The 20,875-nt window shown below is 38.5% G+C and overlaps 1 protein-coding gene across 1 annotated transcript; it reads right to left on the bottom strand.

The window, feature by feature from the left end:
- Positions 1-955: 955 nt before the first annotated feature.
- LOC108679894 (apoptosis-inducing factor 3) lies at positions 956-19,713 on the bottom strand. Its single transcript, XM_018168635.2, has 12 exons — positions 19,402-19,713; positions 15,213-15,276; positions 11,894-12,069; positions 9,714-9,902; positions 9,119-9,285; positions 8,303-8,427; positions 7,275-7,405; positions 5,525-5,724; positions 4,788-4,919; positions 3,473-3,562; positions 3,060-3,210; positions 956-2,699 (listed from the first exon to the last, which is right to left on the bottom strand). The coding sequence occupies exons 1-12, from the start codon at positions 19,622-19,624 to the stop codon at positions 2,467-2,469; spliced, it is 1,881 nt and encodes a 626-aa protein (XP_018024124.1). The 5' UTR covers positions 19,625-19,713; the 3' UTR covers positions 956-2,466.
- Between the last annotated feature and the right edge of the window lie 1,162 nt (positions 19,714-20,875).

Genomic DNA, 20,875 nt, shown 5'->3' with positions numbered 1-20,875 from the left:
TTCAGTGGAAGTAAGTTGTAAGGATACAAGTATCAATACGCGAAAGACGCGGGGTAAAACCCGGGGGTGGCCCCCCATTTTTTACTACAACAGCAATGAAGTATGGCTACTAACATGGGTAATTCAGCTACTAGAATTACGTACAAACGATTAAGAAAAAATGCTAACTTTTGCACGCAAAGTAAAGTTCTTTCCGTGACTGGTGTAAGGTAGTAAGTGAATGGATAGAGGTTAAGAATTTAATCCATTCAGCAAAAAAAAGGTGTTAGATGTCATTGGTCATCGTTCTGGCCCCACAAATAACATAGCATGTGTAAGCGTATCAAAGAAGTAATATTTAAAGCGTTCCATACTTGTGAGAGGATCGAAATGTAGACGAATTTATTGCATTGGAGAATAATTTCCACGTATACAAAATACTAATACACCTACTGGCGTCTCTAGCGTCGCGCGATGCCAGTAACATATAATAAATCCAGCGCGTCACAGCAATGTCATATAATAAAATATTTTTCTTCAAAATTAAATCTAACCTACAACAATGGACCGCAATAATGAAAACCCACGAAAATGAAGGACTAGAAGAACACTAAAGCGTGATTGTGATAAAGATAAAGAAGCTGAAGACGTAACAGGTTATGGAAAACCTATCGCATTTTATACGACACACTTAAAGAAGAAATACAATTCGTTGTTTACAGAAACATGCTTGTATGAAATACCAATAGTAAATTAAACTTTATTGTATCAAATATTCCTGGTAGAAGAAACATGATTGTATCAGTCAACTATCGTAAGTATATAAACTTGATTATATCAAATTTATCATCTAACAAGCGACATTACCCTGTACAGGTTTTCTTAGCGTTTCAACAACTCATTAAATAGATTTAAACACAAACTATATCAGCGGCAACAATTTAATAGAATACATTTATTGCACTAAAAAACCGTACAACAAATACATTTTATTACTGGCTGAAATTACACCAAGAAATATCAATTTGGCACAACACAAGAAGAATTTTTCGTTAAACTTTTTTGGACGGTGAGACCCTTAAGAAGAATTAAATCTTTCTTGCGTAGGTATCAGTCACATAAGTTGTCCTCATCCCAGCAGTTTGCGGTTCATGGCCAAATATTTTAGTTCAAAGAGTAGAATTTGTAGGAGATCCTGGAATACTGAACGTCTTCACGAATCTCCTAAGGTAATTTTATGCAAATAAATAAAGAGAAAAAAACTATTTAACCAATATGATGGGTTCCAACCTTCAAATAGTTTACCTCTGATTAAAGCACATGAGATGTAGCGGCACATATAACATTTGACAAGGCGGTTTGTGAACAAAGACGAATTTATTCGACATCTTCACACTTTCCTGGCAAAATAAACGTGCCTGATAAAAAGGAATATTTTCATAAGGCATGCAATGTCTAACAGTAAAGATGTTCCAAATGAAACATTTGTCTGAAATGGACGGAGAATAACACATTATGAAGCTATGACTTACGTAAATGATCTCAATGCTAAGCATAGTTGATCGCAGAACTCATAGGCGGATACAAATAAATAAATACCGTACATCGTAAGAACACGAAGCAAAGACTAACTTCCAACAATATAGTAATAACAGAAAATTTCAAAAGGAACAAACGAGAAATAATTCTTACTAAAGTATCACATATCTCTGGACCTGAGACGGTAACATCTTCTCAGACCTAACACCTAACAGAATAGAGAACTTGCACGCAGGAGACAAATAAATTCAGCACTAAGAGCTTCCAAGCATCAACAAAGATTCATCCGCAGCAAGATAGATCAGAGAAAATGAAGGAAAAAATAGTACCGCACATTCTAGAAGATATCGACCAAAAATCTTGGTAGCATTATTACTAATTTACATAGTAGATACATTACGCAGGATATTTCATTCGTCTCTGAACCGACGACAATCAATGCATTGAAGGGGACTTCCATAAAATCAAGCAAATTTCTACTAACTTTGAATTAGCTAGAAAAATCAGTCTTTACTTAATCCTGCTTTTAAACAATGCGCACTCCAGCTTGATCGGCAGCACATGGTTGCCTATAGGGGCTGTAATTAGAACGTCCTAGCTCGGGTTGGACGATGATCGTCCAACCCGAGAATCGGGTGGAGAATCATGCTTACAAGAGGCACATTGAGTTTCAAAATGAAATTCGAGTATTCAAATAAATTTGTTACCACCGGCATGGTAAGCCTTCGTTTACGGACACATTAACCGTGGTCAGAGATATTTGTAACGGAATGGCAAATGGAGGTACCGTTTTGACACAAAAAATTTAAGATCAATTTAACTCTTTGGCTCAGTCTGTTTACTCAGTTAACTCGCTCTTTTATATCTCCAGCAGCTTAAGATCAGCGTCGTCAGCTGTATCGGTCACTTCGATAACATCAACGTCGCCCACTGCCTCGCCCTAAATGTTCACTCGCTCTCTGGTATCTCCGGCAGATTGAGAGCCACGTCACCATCCTCCTCGACCTGCTCGCGCGTCAAGGTGCCGCCGTTGCGGAGGTGTTCGGCGAAGCGGGCGACCGCGGGGTCCTTGCCCATGGATGCGAGCGCCACGACCACGTCGTTCTCCAGGTAGTAGGCCAGGAACGCCAGGCCTTCGAGATCGCCCGTCACGATCACGTCATCGTAAGATCCCCCGTAACCTGCACGCAACGTAGAACTGAATATTTGTCAACGCATTTAAACTTACAGACACAATAAATGAAGCGACACACCTACGTTATATATGATAGAGGCACAATTTCATTGTCCAAAGCACTCGTACTGTGCAGACAAATTTTATTCAAGCTGACTTTCAATACTGAGCGTTTTTGCACTGCCGCCCGCTTACCAGTAATCATATGGCATTATCATACACAAACTTCATTATTTTCAAGTTTATTAGACATAGCTATTTATCACAGTAACCGGTTGTTACAGCTATTGCTATACAGTAGAATTACTGATGGTTATAGGCATATAAATCCAGCAGAATTTGCAGTGGACAGAACCTAATTTCAGACCTGCATATCTGAGACTCTTGCCCTGCAAGACGGTCCAGAACATGGGCACTGTCTTGACAGGTCTGAGCCTCGTGTTAGTCAGCGAAGAGAGCAGGTTGTGGGCCGCGACGTATCCGTGATACTGCGCTATCTGCCAGTGACCGACGTTGGCCTGAAATATGAGGGAGGGCGTGGGCATGTGAACAGGTGTTATTAAGACTTACTTTGTGGTATTAATATACATTAAACTTAATTTTTACATCACTTGAGTGTTATTACGATACATTATGACGTCTTCAGTGGGGAGAAAAGCGGATGAAATACAAAAAATAAAATTTGTAAAAGGGAAACTATCTGAATTCACAACTAGTATCAACGATAAAAAATCACTATTGTAAACAAAACATAAAAATAAAAAATGAAGCAGCACGCACCCTCTCCTGCCGGACTTCATTGCCATACTGTAGGGGGAAGACAGCGATGTCCCCACCACAGTAAACCCCTGGGGCACTGCTCCTCAGAAACTGCAACATCGAACTCTTTATTTAAGTCGTCCAAGTTATCCTCTTTAGCATGATGCTTCCTGAAAGCCTAGACTTTCAGATGAGGATTCCTGAATGCCTAACATTAAAATAAATTTTCTGAAAGACAAGACTTAGAAAATATTCTTCCTCGGACGTTAGAATTAGAAAACTTAGGCTGTAAAACGTGTCGTGACACAGGAAAAATTCAAATGTTATGAATTAAATTTTTGTGGCACATGACACATTAACTCATGTGTCACATCTATCCAACACATGTTTACCTGTGCACTATATTCATGCGCCCTATATTGCCTCTAAGAACTACCTCAATGATATACTATCAGAATCTACTGAGAACTACCTCAATGATATACTATCAGAATCTCCTAAGAACTACCTCAATGATACACTATAGGAATCTCCTAAGAACTGCCTCAATGATATTCTATAAGAATCTACTAAGAACTACCTTGATGATATACCTACTATAAGAATCTACTAAGAACTACCTCAATGATATACTATAAGAATCTACTAAGAACTACCTCAATGATATACTATCAGAATCTCCTAAGAACTACCTCAATGATACACTATANAAAGATATACCTACTAAAAAAATCTACTGGGAACCACCTCAATGATATACTAAAAGAATCTACCGAGAACTACCTCAATGATATACTACGAGAATCTACCATTTCAATGATATACTATCAGAATCTACTGAGAACTACCTCAATGATATACTATCAGAATCTACCAAGAACTACCTCAATGATATACTATCAGAATCTACCAAGAACTACCTCAATGATATACTATCAGAATCTACTAAGAACTACCTCAATGATACAGTTTCAGAATCTACTAAGAACTACCTCAATTGTATACCATTAGAATCTACTAGGAATCACCTCAAAATATATGTTCAGACTTAAAATGCCTAGCACCATATCGAACCCGGTGGAAGTCTAGTAGCTATTTCAAACTATCGTCAGTCTTGAAAAGATCCGGTCAAATGACACGATTTTAGATCTTCTGTGAACAAGTTACGAAAAGTACAAGAATCGGCGACAGGCCACATCAGGCCTACACTTCAGCGCCGACATCACTGTTATGTAATCTTATAGGTATACTATCAGAACCTTCTAAGAACTATCTCAATGAAAGCTACTATGGGATATACACCTCCAAAGAGCCTCTAAGGAAGATGGCCGCTCACCTGGTCCACGACAACGTATCCACGGTCGTCGAGGTTCACGTCAGACTCCTGGAGAAACTCCGTGGCGGGCAGCACACCGATGCCACACACCACCACGCCCGCCTCCAGGTGGGCTCCGTTCTTCAGCACCACCTGCATTCATGCCACAAAATTTAACCCATTATCTACTGATACATTAGCCTTCATCAATACTATTCATGGGCACTAACGGGAACGGATATTCATTCGTTCCCATCCTTTATTGTGTTTTCGCTTGCTATTATTCTTATGTATGACGTTCCGTCGAAGTTCGTTTGAACAAGACGACACGATAAATGCTTTGTAGAATATAATAATAATATTCATATCTAAGGGCCTCGTAACGAGGGCTAAGCAGTACAGCGTTGGCGCTTCAAGGGATAAATATTCAACATTTTGATTTGATTTCCTAGTTGTGGAGACATTTAAGATAAGAAGTTATAAAAGTAAAGCAGCATACGAAAGCGACCTAAAATGGAAGCAAGCACTAAGAAGGGGATAAAAACAGTTTGAATCCGAGATATCTAAAATCACATACGGCCACAAAAATCAAAAACCAGATCACGTCACAAAGATCTCGTTATATAGATAATCAACCAGTACGCGTTACATAAATCTAAAACCAACTCGATCTTGGAAATATAACAGTAGAATCTAAGATATAGAAGATCTTGCTAATAATTAGGAACATAAGATATGATCATAAGAATATAAGAGACCTGTTCGACACGGTCGCGGCCGACGATCTCAGCGACAGCGTCGTCCATGTAGAAGGTGACGCCCTGCTGCTCGAGCAGCTGCTGCAGGCGGCGCCCCACGGCGGTGCCCAGGCTGCGGTCATAGGGCACAACGCTGCGCCCCACCACGCTCACGCTCGCGCACTTGCCCAGCGACATGAGGTGTGAGGCCACCTCCATGCCTGAGTAGTGAGTGACATGTGGGGAATGACTCGTAAGAAATGGTGAATGTGCTTAGGCTATGAGCAATACCTAGTGAATGTGTCTAGGTCATGAGCAATGGTGAAAGTGCCGAGTCATGAGGAATGGTGAAAGTGCCGAGTCATGAGCAATGGTGAATGTGCCGAGGTCATGAGCAATGGTGAATGCGACTCGGTCATGAGCAATGGTGAATAGCGACCTCAGTGCCTCAGTTGCCTAACGGCAAATTAGAGACTTTGTTGTAGACTTTCCTTTCAGAGCCCCAACAGCAGGCCAGTGATTATCATGGATTACAACATTATCATATATAAGGTTATTTCAAATAAATGAATTGGTTGTTTAAAAATCTCTTGCTCTCCACCATGCAGTGAGTCAGGAGCGACCTCCAAGACTGAGACATGGGCAATGGTCAGGAATTTAAAAGCAAAGAAAATACCGCAAAAATTCACCATATCTTTATAAGAGAAAACGTTTCGGAGTCCAGCTCCATCGTCAGTTCAGAACACAAAATTCTGTTCAGAAAAAGTTCAGTCCTAGAAACACAAATAAATCAATTAGTAAAGTAAAATGCACTGTCAGGTTTCAAAACGGAAAAATAAATAAGATGAAAGATGAAACCTGACAGTGCATTTTACTTTACTAATTGATTTATTTGTGTTTCTAGGACTGAACTTTTTCTGAACTTTTTCAAAACCTTACAGTGCATTTTACTTTACTAATTGATTTATTTGTGTTTCTAGGACTGAACTTTTTCTGAACAGAATTTTGTGTTCTGAACTGACGATGGAGCTGGACTCCGAAACGTTTTCTCTTATAAAGATATGGTGAATTTTTGTGGTATTTTCTTTGCTTTTTTAAATTCACAAGAAGGCGTTCACAAAACACAATCTAGCAACATATACAAAAATAAAACAGAATTTATTCCCTTTTGCCTCAGGAATCCAAAAGACAGTGACTGCATGATTAATGATGTATGAAATGATGTACAGTGACTGCATGATGAATGATGTATGAAATGATGTACAGTGACTGCATGATGTGTCACGTCATGAAGTGAGCAATAAAAGTTCAACAAGCCTACAGGAAAATAAGACAATTCTCATATTCTTTCACTCATCAACAAATCCACATCAATCCATAATCAAAAACTTAACATCGTCATTCGGATGAAGAAGAATAGATTCAACCAATGAAGTGATCCCAACGATGAAAACATTGTTAATTTTGCATTTAATAGACATAATCATTCAGATGGACAGAATGAGATTTAACCGATGAAGGAGACTCCAATGATGGAAACATTGTTAATTTGCATTTAATCAACATAATCATTCAGATGGACAGAATGAGATGTTACCGATGAAGGAGGTCCCAACGATGGAAACATTGTTAATTTTGCATTTAATTGACATTCGACATTCGGATGGACAGTCTGAGACTCTGAGATGATCCCAATAAAGGAGGTTCCAACGATAGAAACATTTACATTTAATTGACATTCGACATTTGGAAGGACAGAATGAGATGTTACCAATGAAGGAGGTCCCGACGATTACGACGTGCTGGTTAGTGGCTTGCTGCAGGATGGCCGCCCCGTCGGCAGGCGTTCGCAGGGTCAATACACCTGACAGCCCCGAGTCTGGGTCCTGCAGAGTGATGGGCCTGTGTAGGGGAGATATATTAGTATATCTTCTTAATTTTATCGTGATGCAATAATCAATATTTTATTTAAATAATATCGTCTTATTCTGCATTCTGGACAGAGTCGTCGACAGTTACGCAGATGTGCAGCCGTCAAACTATCCAAGTCCAAAAGAGTGATGAGCTTGTTTAGGCAATGGCTTTCAGTTAATCTCAGCTTCTTATGATATTATAATTTGTTGTGGACAAATGAGGCCACCGCTCTCTCAGTTGAGAATCCATGGGAAGTGTTTGGCTCTCAAATTATCTTCCAGTGCAAAAATCAAACTTGGTGCTTATGGCCTAAGAAGCGTGTACAAGCATCGTTGTTGAGTGCACACAGCCTGGGCCACTCACTAATTGCACTAGCTTTTGTATGTCGACCAGCTACCTCCCTACAGAGTTGGCCATAGTAGTAGTCCCAATATTGGTTGGCTCCGAGTGGCAGTAGGCTACCATGTTATTCACTTTTTGTTTGTTTAATTTGTCCCAAATTTAGAAACGAAAGCATTGAAAAGTTTATAGATCCTTGAAAGTATAAAGGTTAAACGAAACCGATTTAATTTTGAACATTACGAATTTCACCAAACATTTTTTAGAGGATTGGCATGATTGCATGATAGGCCTCCGGCGAGAGAGGCCTATCGCTTCATTGGCATGATTTTTCCAAAATTTCGACACGAATAGCATTGAAAAGTTTATAGATCCGTAAAATATTAAGGACTTTTAAGGTTAAACAAAACAGATTAAATTTTGAACACTACAAAATCCACCAAACAATTTTTATATTGAAAAAATATTCTAACCCATTTCAGAACACTGTCCTAAATTCCGAAGTCGGTTTGACACACTTTTATTGAAATATCGTGGATTTCTCACTTGCCACCGGTAGCTATGAAGAGATGGTCGTAGACCAGGGTCTTGTTGTCCAGCAACAACAGCTTCTTCTCTTCACTGTTGAGGCTCACGACAGGGTTGCCCAGGATCAGCTCTATGTCGCCCATCTGAAGCCGGAAATATTAAGCGATTGATTTTTAAGACGTACTTATATACGTCTACATGGCGATCACATTAAAGTACACAAGCAAACTCGTGGTTTATATAAGTTTCCAGAAAGGTTCCTCGAATATGAAACAAGAACCAACACCAGTGGCCACGGTTGTTAACTTGAGAAACTGCGGTACAACTCCTCCATGCATCAGGCTCCCTACAACAGAAAACCTGCTGGCATCGTTGACGCCCTGGGTATGAATGCGTTCAAAACAAACTAGCTGAAGCTATGCAGGAATATAAATTTCAACTGGAAGAAACACATCTCACTGACTGGTTTAGCAGCTACTTAGCTTCAACGCAAATTTTAGATAGATCTGGTCCATGGGCTAGTTCTTCGCTCTCCAGGAGACAAGTCAAGGTCAATACAACAACAATGAACGGCCAAACTTGGACTATTCTCCAACGCTGATACTACTACCGTATACTATAGCACTGATACTACTACACTATAGCACTGATACTACCTGATACTACTATACTATAGCACTCCCTATGTCTGCGGTCCTCAGGACAAATTACCTCGTAGAACTCCCTAAGTCTGCTGCCCTCAGGACCAATACCTCATAGTACTCCCTATGTCTGCTGCCCTCAGGACCAATACCTCATAGTACTCCCTATGTCTGCTGCCCTCAGGACCAATACCTCATAGTACTCCCTGTTCCTTAGGGCCACGCTATCAGGCGTGGCGCTCAAGTTCTTGGAGAGCTTGGGGCGGTCGTAGGGAAGGCTGGGCTCCCCACACACCAGCACCACGCGCCCTGTGAAGCCCTCCTGACGCAGACCTTGCACGCATGCATTGCCCGCGGCACCTGCAATAAGTCAACGATTTCAACTCAATTGATTCTTTACAAATAGGGTGATACGGTACTCAATCTTAATAACACAATTATTTTCTTTAAAATTATTAGCATAATTTTGGTCAGTGAAACATTAACGTGTAAAATTCATCTGTAAACTAATATGAATAAGCTCCCTAAATCTTTAACCCATTGCACATAAATGATCAAAAATAAACGAAAGAACTTCAGCATAGTAGTTTGAGCGTGAATGTTGCAATTCACAAATCTAAGAAATGAATGAAAGAAGACAATTGAAAAAATCCAATGGCAAACCAGCATGATAAGAAAACCATCTAAAAATATACGAATAAATGTATAACTTGCTACTCAGAGCTAATAAGTCGCATCTAATATTGGTAACATGATAATAATTAAACATATAGCAAATCGGTACAAACCTCCCCCGACGACGACGACAGTCGTGTTGACTTTAGGGTCGCGTTTGGCCAGCGGCTGGACGCGCCTGTTGGCGGCCAGTAGTGACCGCTTAGCGCGCACCTTCACCAGGCGTCCGCCGTCCTCCAGAGGGACCATGGACACAGAATAGCATGGCAAGCAGTCCAGCCCGGGAAAATCTTCGATGTCACCTGCGGTATAAAATATCTATATTAGTAATTAAATATAATATTGGTATAGCAGAGCAGATGTTGTTCCATTAGTATTACTATTCATTAGTATTTAAAAATAATATTGGTATAGCTGAGCAGATGTTGTTCCATTATTATTACTATTCATTAGTATTTAAAAATAATATTGGTATAGCTGCGCAGATGTTGTTCCATTACGCAAGTTTGAATAGAGACCAGAGAATGATTATTATTAATAATTTGCCGGTTGTGAGTTCAATGTTCCTTGCTGGCGTTGGCAGATCGAATAGCAGGTTAACAAAAGACATTTAAATTTTCTAAGACTTTTATAAAAATGCCATGTATCGAAAAATTAAAAAATTATGTAATTAAAAAATTATAAAATTATAAAAATTAGCCGTTTTATAAAAATGCCCTGTATCGAAAAATATCGATATGACCAGCAGCATGAAAATGTTATAGTTGTAATCTTCAAAAAAGACTTCAATACCAAGTAGCGAAGATACAGAAGTAAAAACATGCTTGCTACACGATACAAAATGGCAAATTCTCTAATGAACATTCTATGTCTTCATTATTTTATCAATATGCTATATAAATGAGCAGTACCGTAAACCACACAAATATTAATCAAAAAGTTGATGCAAAACATAAGTGTTTTTTTAATAAAAAGAAGCTTGTTCATCAGTGAATTCTAAATTCGGGACAACAAAATTACGCTGTTTGCGATTGCAACGACATTACTCCACTGTACATCATTACACCGAATCAAGTACAGATTGCACAAGAGTTACACCGTCTGAACAGAAAACGTACAGAAGTGAATACGACGGTAGAGACAACATCGCCTACATGTGACGAGTTTTCATACCTCTTAGATGTGAGATAATTTGACGACGNTAAGGTAACACATTAAATTGAATTAAATTAAATTATTACGTTATTAATTTTTTCGTTTGCATAAACTAAATTTTAATCATGAGTTAAATATTTCGTGTAGTGACCGCATTTAAATTCTTCAAGTGCGATTTGATACTCCAATTTGCGAAATTTTAAAAAATGCATATGAATAAATGTTTCCTATAACACCTCTTACTTTCTTGAACTGGTTTCTGAAATTTTGATTTATGAATATTTCAATGCTTGTCCGCTGAAGAGTTAACTTGAATTCGAACATAGCAAATGCTAAAAAATTCGATTGAAATATCTACAGAAGATATACCGCACGATTATGATTCCTTGCGCACCTGAATGATAAATAAATAATTCGAATAAGGAGGACATAAATACAGCAAATTCAGAACAGAGAGACGAAAAGTATAGGAAGAAAAATCTCACGAACTGAAAGAAGGAACCACGTACCCTACAAAATATGAAGATTGTCAATACATTTATAAAGTACTAAAACAGAGGTCTCCAAACTACGGCCCACGGGCCAGATCCGGCCAGCGGCTAGGTTCCATCCGGCCCTCCAAGGATATTGCGTAGTTCAACATATGCGTATAAAAAACGAGCGTGGCGTTAATTTCTGGTTACGCATGAACTAAAAACAATAAAAGGGCATGACCGGCCCGCGATGGTTTCAGAAAGCTTGCTACTGGCCCTGTACTAAAGGATGCAGCTGCGTACAAAATAGTGAGAAAGTCCATATATTCATTTTATTAAGGGTTAGTCTAAGAAACTTACACTGTATATGGTAGGTATATGTTGTTTACCATGTGTCGCACACGTACCGGTCTCAGAACTGAAGCAGGCGCCGTGCCAATGGTAGGTATACGTTGCTTACACTGTCTATGGTAGGTATATGTTGTTTACCATGTGTCGCACACGTACCGGTCTCAGAATTTAAGCAAGCGTCGTATGAATGGTAGGTATATGTTGCTTACACTGTCTATGGTAGGTATATGTTGCTTACACTGTCTATGGTAGGTATACGTTGCTTACACTGTCTATGGTAGGTATATGTTGTTTACCATGCGTCGCACACGTACCGGTCTCAGAACTGAAGCAGGCGCCGTGCCAGGGGCAGCGTATGGTACCGTCCGGGGAGAGCGCCCCCTTCTCCAGCGGCGCGCCGTAGTGCGGACACTTGCTGCCCACGGCCCTCACGGCGCCCCCCTGCCGTACCAGCAACACCTCGCTGTCCCCCAGCGGGAAGCTCTTCATTCTGGCGTACAAATTAAATTAGCTCTTCATGAGAGAAGCTCTTCATGCTGACAAACAAATTACGTTAGCTCTTCATGAGAGAAACTCTTCATGCTGGCGTACAAATTACGTTAGCTCTTCATGAGAGAAACTCTTCATGCTGGCGTACAAATTACATTAGCTCTTAAATGAGAGAAACTCTTGATGCTGGCGTACAAATTACGTTAGCTCTTGATGCTGACAAACAAATTACGTTAGCTCTTCAACCCAACTAATAAAATATTATTTACTCTCTGCTTTTAAACTTGGTTGAGAGATTTGACTCTGAAATTTTGAATGCGAATAGCAGCGATAACCGTTTATGTATCGGATTGCATTTAGCATTTAGTTCAACATCATATGCATTAAACTTTTCGAAAGCTATTTGCTCGTAAAAGCCAGGTAGCCGGAGTACGATTCCGTTGACACTATGGTTACCTAACTGCAGTGAATTATGCACTAGAATAATTTATTCATTTTGAGATGTAGTGGAGAGGTGTGCGATATTTAAGTGTTTTTACTTGGTCACATTTATTTCGCAGCCAGTTTGCCGAATCTGTAGAATCAGCATTTCGTTGCTGATTCAGAAAATCGGACTTTAGAGTTAGAACATAAATCGACAGAGTTAAAAAAGATTAGGTCAATTTCAATTATATTCAAATATTAAAAAAAACTTGACTGACTGACTGACTTAACCCGAGATTCCTATAGTATAGAAATGCTTATTCTACAGATTCGGCCAACTGGCTGCTGATTCCATTGAATCAGTAATTCCGCGATTTCGGCACGTCATGTAGATCAATGTTAAGAACGCTTTTGAGAGAGGTGTAGTGCATACTGCCACATGTATAACTTAGCAAACGAATTGAACATTTAAGAGAACCAATACTCTGAGTCATAGAAGAGAACAGCGAGCGGGTCGAACGTCTAAGTTATGCAACTGCTTTGTTAAATTCAACGCCGCCATCAGGTATGCAAACTGTTGGATGAGGTACGACGCACTAGTAACTTGAAATGACTGCGGAAGCATGATCGCGTTATTTAAGTGAATGTTCTTCAACAGATATTAATACCTACGCATTTCAGTATCCTGAATATTGAAATTTTTATTCTTCGGCGTAATGGAAATTTACGTATCAATCAAAAACGTGAGTTAGAAGTTGACGCAAAACATTGAATTTCGGTTGAAAGGGTTTGCATGAAATCAATAAATAAATGCCACGTTTAATAAACCCATAAATTTCCAAACATCCATTGCGACAAAAAAATTAAATGTGTTTTCTACGCGTAAATGAATTGTAGCTAGTTATTAATACTTGAGTGGGTCTGTATGAAATGTTCAAGAATTTTAGTATAAATAGTATTTTCTTAATTAAAAATGTGGTGATAGGCAAACTATCTTCCTTTGGATGGAATCATACAAAGTTCCGACCATCGATTGACACACATCATTGAGGTTTACAGGAAAGTGGAACTATCTCCGACTGTATAAATAACATACCAGACTTAGTGAATTCCCAAGTGTATAATAGCCTTTACGTTATGATTTTCGCTTTTTCGTCGAAACAATTATCTACAACCCAGCGACATTCAGAAGATATTCGGAAGTGTTGTTCGCGCAAAAAAAAAAAAAGAGATCAAATGGTATATCGGGGCAGAACTGAACTTATTCCGTATAAAAACGATTTCAACGAGTTCACATACGAACTGAATTTTGGCTGGCATATTCAAAGGAAATCCAAAGACAATAAATTGAAAATAACTCGGCAAGACTGAACTGATAGTATCGAAAATAAGTAACAATGAACGCGCTGTATTGGCATGGAAAGCGAATCGACGGTAACTAGTTTTCATACGACTCCATCCATTGATTTTCATTCTTGCCATTTATATTTACCGAGCACCAAAGTGCAAAAAATTTCCATGTGATTATCTAAACATAGTCACTGCTAACAACATCGATTTAACTCCTACCTACGTATATAAGTGCTACTTATCTCATGACTTTCTGTTTACCAAGAGCGTATTGATTGCGCACATCGGTCGATGCATGACTGATAAGTCTTAGACTCAGATGCTTGAAGATTTAAATCATAAAGTGCATTGATCAGCCAACTCCATGTAACCGGCAGCTGAATCTTAAGAGACAAATCTCAATTCGATTCGACATTAAAATTAAAATAGGAGCGTGATTACTTTTACGACCTTTGCGTGAGAACCAACATCGACGGATCGAAGAGCGGAAGTCAGGTTTTCTCTGCGTCCATATATCCACTTCAGCAGAATATGCTAACTAACATGATATATTTGAACACCAACCAAAAGTTCGTTTTATGTGTTTTAGCAATGAAGCTTCTCACTAGACTATGACAGACCTCGTGCCTTGAATACGTCGCAGACATTCTAAATCATTCCTTTTTCTCCGCGCTAAGGATATAAATATCTCTAATTTGTTTGAAATATTCGCAGAACAAGATTTATTTTCAAATTATTATCGCAATGTAGCTCCTCGCAAGGCAACGAGTAAACTTATGCCAATTAGTTTACTCTGAGAATCGTATTTTTCTGACTAACGAGTCGGAAGCTTTCGTAGTAACTCAGAGACACATCGATTGTGTACGACGTTGCGGTCAATTGGTCGACCGTTGCCAAGACACGCAACACGCCGCTCTCCTCACACGCTATACTTGATAGGCAATTCATTAAATTTAACAGCATGGCTAACGTATTCAAATGATGAATGTTAAAGCACTTAATAAGCGGAACTTTAATTCCTAAAATAAATAAATCATGCTTTGTTTGTCGCATTATAAATTAGGATTTGTTTGTTGCTTTACTATCAGTTGATGAATACGTAAATGATTGTCAGCATTCTAGCAGTCATCTTAGTTGAATTGAGTTGAACAGCAATATACAATGAATATAAATTTTCATTTGGACACATTTATTCATTCCGTCATTCATACTGTACGTACCCTCGGCATGGAAAAATCTAACTACCTTCTACTGCTCAGATAAACTACAGCAATAAAGTTAACTAATGTACCATACATTATAGACAACAACAAAATGTTGATTTATTCTTCATGCTATTCTTCAGGAACATGACTTATGGTGATGACTTACCCTCCTTCAGGAATATCAGCTTCACTGCAAACCACATCTTCTATTTCTTCCTCCATAGCTGAACCTGGAACAGGACATAGACGACAAAAATTTCAAACTTATCAGGACTGCTCCATCTGCACACTTTTTAAAGGGATTATTAAACATAATTATACATTAAACAAATAAACATCCCTATGTACGTATATATCAAGTCCAATTAATAGACTGAAGCATAAATTACAATGCTTGTAATTTTCTAGGAGCATAGATTACGATGCATGTAATTTTCTAGGACAAACACAGAGAGGAAAACTCAATAGAACAATTTAATCAAGCCGTAAGAAATTATGTGCGCTTGTAACCATGCAATTCCCTAATTAGGGCCCAAGCACTATGCCTTCAGCACCATTGATCTCAATCTCTTAGCTCATAAGCTTGTCATTTATGTGTAATTATTAATTATTGTAATCTACTGTCTTGGTAGAGCTGCTCTGGCACATACCACTACTGCCATGTCATTAGTGTACTAACACATGACCCTGCTGATCTGAACTGTACTGCTTAAACTGAAGTGAATCCTGTTGCTTAGTGTTTGCTGTTGTGCTCATTTTCCCTAGCCTATTAAATAGGATTGCAGGAATGAACTCAAACCATCAGGTTGATACTTTGGTGCATATAATACAACTACAGATAAAGTGGCAAGGATTGCAGGCGTATGCATAGAAATGCAGCACCTGATATATGCATGCAATTCTGTTGCCACTGCACCTGAATTTGTTTTTCTATCAAGATTTTGAGAAAGCATTAGCCTTGAAATATATAAGGTTGAAAATGTGGCAAATATTTTTATGAAGAAGATTGGAAAATTAAAATGAAATATTCAAATATTGTTACTCCAAGGTTACAAATTTTGGGCAAATTTGAAAGATGGGGCTTAATTGAACAGCTTTATACACAATTAGATAAGAAATAATTCATGTAGAGCATACATCAATTACAAAAATGGCTTGAAAGCTCTAGTGATGGCTTAAGAAGTAGATAAACTTTTTCCTGCCTGTTTCAGGTAAAGGTAGTCTTGGCAAGTGGCAACAAATTTATTTACTTGCAACTTGGAAAATATATATATTCTATGCCTGCTCTATATATGGTGTTGAATTTGTAATAGGTTAATAAATGAACAGTCACCCATATAGTGTTGGATTGCAACTTGCAAGTACAAGAAAACTGATGAAAGTTGAAATGATGAGGATTAATTCACTATACCGTATATTTAAGAATATTTACATAGCATATTGGATCAATTTCAAAATATCTAAATGTATTCTGCATATTTTTGGATTGAGCAAGGAAGCCAGACAGGCATGGGATATATCCAAGCCACAACTAGGGCTGCTTTCCCATAATTTTTGGAGCAGGGATATTTCAGTTTGGTGAACTGTCTCATATTCAAGTATACTGTAAAACAGGATGAGTTGGTCCATTGATGGAGTGACTTGGAACATTTTTAGCCCACACCTTCTTCTAATACAAACAGTCACATAGTAGGTATAAAAATACATGTCTTTATTGCACTTGTAGGGTAATCTCATGGTACTTCAAAGAGCCATCAATACAATTTTTCTAAGGCAAGAATTTTCTGAATATAGGGTTTTATTTTCTTAAGGGGACCAGCTTGGTTTCAGAAAAACTTATACATTTATCTACCAATCTTTAATATCAAGACACATTCATTAGATTTGTAACATAATTATCTAATGGCTCATGAACTTAGATTTTTCATTTTCCTCATGTTTTTTTTTCCTTTTTTTCACATTTGCCCACATCACAAATTTTTAAAAGCTGCGTATACCCAGAGCTGGGCAGCGCTACTTTGAAATGTAGTGGCCGCTACCGCTACATGATCTAAATGTAGCGGGTGCTACCGCTACCACTACACCCACTAGATTGTAGTGAGCGCTACTGCTACAGTAAATGTAGCGCCACTACATTAGCCGCTACAATGGCCAAAATTATTGGAAATCTCTAAATATTTATTATTACTTACTCATAAACATTTAATGATAATAAAACATTTTCATAACATATCAATGCAACTTTATTGCAATTAACCTAACCAAACTAGTATATACATTATGGGTTAGATACAGTACATAAAAGTTACAGTTATTTTTATGTTTTACCTTCCCTACATGGATGTCTACTTCAATCTACCATTTAACTACCAATCTCGAAAAATTTTCTATATATACATATAAAAAATCCGTCTTTTATTTGTATATACCGGTACCATATATGTGGATTATTTTTGAGATTTGAATATTTAAGTAGACATCCATGTAGGGAAGGTGAAACATAAAAATAACTGTGTAAAAATAACTGTAAGCAAACTGAAACATGAAAAAATACCTGTAAGTGGTAACTGGTAACAACTTAACAAGCATAGTGACAAACCAGAGATTTTTTAGAATCAGTTCATTTTCAATTTCCTCATTTATTCAAGACTTAAACCAATTTCTTATGTACGTATGATAATGCTGGCATCCATGATACTTTACTGGTCTACTTATAGGACTCAAAAATGAATTTGAGGGAGAGTCTAAAAAACTCTCTGCTTTTAATAACAAGTAACAACTAACATCATAAACATGTTGACACTACTCACACTAGTAACACTACCGCTACATCGTCTTAAATGTAGCACCGCTACCACTACTGAAAATGTAGCGGCTGCTAGTGGCCTGCTACATGTAGCTTACACTCAGGATGATGTATGTTTTTGGGGAATTTTCCCGCGCATTTTGACTTTTTTAAGCCATTGATGTGCACAGTTGGCGCAATGTAATCAAAATTGTTTCTCTTTGCGCATGTGTTCGCGCAATCCCGGCCATCAATTCTACGTCACGCTGCCGCGTNAACTGCAATGTCGATACTCAATGGCCATTTGTACTATGATAACCTACGTAACAATTTTCATATGATAGTTATAATTTTTGCACATTCAAAGTACACATGACATAACATAACACACCCAGATTTGGAAACCATAATTGCTCAAATAAAGCAAAAATAAACAACAGACCATTGACTTATCTCACAAATATATATATATTCATATTTTGTATCAGTTTAATTACGCTCCGTAATTATGCCGTATTGACCTAATTTGTATAGTCCATTTACGACGCGCATTGTTATTAGGTATTGATCGTGTCAATTTTGCCAGCCGGGAGGATGTTGGGAATGTAGTGCCAGCATTGGCATGCAGGTTCGTACTGTTGACGTACAGGTTCATACTTTACTTGCCGCAACCAGTCCAGACTCCTGTGATCTATGAATGAATATTCATAACTGTGCTGACTCTTAGAACCTGAGTTGACATGTTAGCAATCTAGTTAACTCATATCCAAACACAACACAATGCAGATACATGTTCGTGTGTACAGTGTACGGTCAGTGTGATTACGTAATTTGCGTTGCCGCATGTCCATATTTAAATTATTAAATTAGCATTCTAAAAGTACGGCGCACGGCGCATTTTTTACCCGCATAGTACGGGGCACCGCGCAGGTTGTTAAAATGACAAAAAAAAATTCCTGCGCACCTGGCACATCTTCCTGACCATGGCATGTAGCACGCTACACCCACCTCTTTAAGGCTCATTATAGTTTATACCTACCTATACCCTTTGGGCCGCAAGTCCACTGTCTTACCAAAGACACCACACACCAGGTCCAGGCCCAGACCCAGTGGGCACGGGCCACGGGGCAGGGACTAGTAATCTCCTAGAATAATTCAACTTGCAAACCTCAAAAAAAGTTCAAAAGATACTATAATTGATCTAATTTACTTAAATTATTTGCTGAAAAATATTCAAGCAAATGAAGCAAAATAATGATAACGTTACCGTACTATATTCTCTAATTCAGCAAAAGAAATGTGTCTCATCAGCAAATACAGCAATAGGCTACAACCGCTACATAAATTTAATTGGAATAAAATAATAGCGCACCAGTCACCACTCACCACAAGCACAAAGTTGGCTAGCTAATCATAGAATGCATTGGCTAATCATAAGCATGAAAAAATTGCATTTATATTGAAATAAAATGATAAAAGAACTCCGTTGTTGAAGAATTGTCGCAGTCACGCAGATGATGCTAAATAGTTAATAGTACAAATTGTACAATAGACTTAGTAAATCCTTTACCTTGGCCGTTGGACCGCGGACAAGGTAGTATTATGCCCATTCCAAAATTTCGTGTTCCTAATCTCTGTGAAACGTTGTTAACTTTTTGTGATACAGGCAAAGAAATACAACCTCCCTGCCATGAAAAGCTTTCTACACCAGCGCCAGCAATACGCGCTACAGCAACGGATTTCACAAAGCGACTGACCCAGCGGAGCGTACTCAGCGTAGTCACTGACATCATGCCTGACCTTTCGCCATTCGTTCCTCAATAACAACTCAAGCGGATTGCATTGCGTTACAGCACACGAAATACTTTTATGTTGTGCAACCTTGGTTTTGACTTTTATTTCAAGCAGTAACGACGATAAAATACAAAAATTTAAGATTATCATAGAAATAATAAGTGAGCACTTAGTACAAACTGAATGTTTTGTTGCCTCAAATCAAAATATCTGCACGCAAACAGGTTGAAGAGTAAAGATATTTTATTATTCTACATAGCGGTTACCGCGTTCATTCGGCCGTAGGCCTGTCGCGGATTCTCAACATCGCAGAACATTCACAGCATGGTTGAACTATATAAGGTTGAACCACGAGGATTTTCGACTCTCAGTTCAGCTTTTTTTTTTTTGTTGCGACACTGAGATCGAGAAACGTAAACAACCACGTCATTCCCATGACGGATTGATTGACGCGTTTGATCGCATTTCAGTGAAATGGATACTGCCCGTGACGTCACTGAGATCAGTGACGTCACAGGCGAAAAACAAACTACATCCTTAAAAATGAGCTTCTCATAGGTCAACCTTCAACTAGTTCAACCACGATTCACAGCTTGTTGCGGTCTCGAACTCAGAACTCACTGATTCAAATTCTGCTGTGCTTAATCAAAGTGGAAATGAGCCGAAGCAGGGGCCATCCTAAGCATGGTTATTAACCGCCCGGCCTTATCGCCAATTTGACCAGAAACAGGCGCACAGAGCTGGGATCGAACATGCGCCTCGCTGCGTCAATCTTGGTACTCACCAATGGGCCACCCGTTACATTCTTACCTTCCATCTCGAAAGTTGTTTCGGCCACTAGTTCAACTCCAATAGCATTTCGTGTTACTGCACTACTTTAGTTTTCTCCAGAATCATACAAGAAAAATAATAAGTTAGGAATTCGCAGAAAAATTATGATTCAAATTCATAAATAGAAAAAGATCCAATAGAATAGAAAAAGATGCTGTAGAAATCACATTTTGAAGCTAGGGTTTAAAAATTCCCCTTCACCCGTTTGGATTTCAACGAGTTTGATAAGCAATCGGATGGCATTGGATAGTTCAATAAATGCAGGGAAGTACGGTAAAATGCGTAGATCTCGGGCACAGCAAATTTTTCGGCTACAACATACGCGTCCAAGTTACCAATATCCGCTACTTATATCATAAAAAATCAATTTCATTCAAAACACATGGGGAATCGCCGAATCTCTTACCGAAACCATAAAG

Source organism: Hyalella azteca, unplaced genomic scaffold (assembly GCF_000764305.2).
Source record: "Hyalella azteca isolate HAZT.00-mixed unplaced genomic scaffold, Hazt_2.0.2 contig15080, whole genome shotgun sequence".
NCBI lineage: Eukaryota > Metazoa > Arthropoda > Malacostraca > Amphipoda > Hyalellidae > Hyalella > Hyalella azteca.
This window is presented reverse-complemented; position numbering and strand designations above follow the sequence as displayed.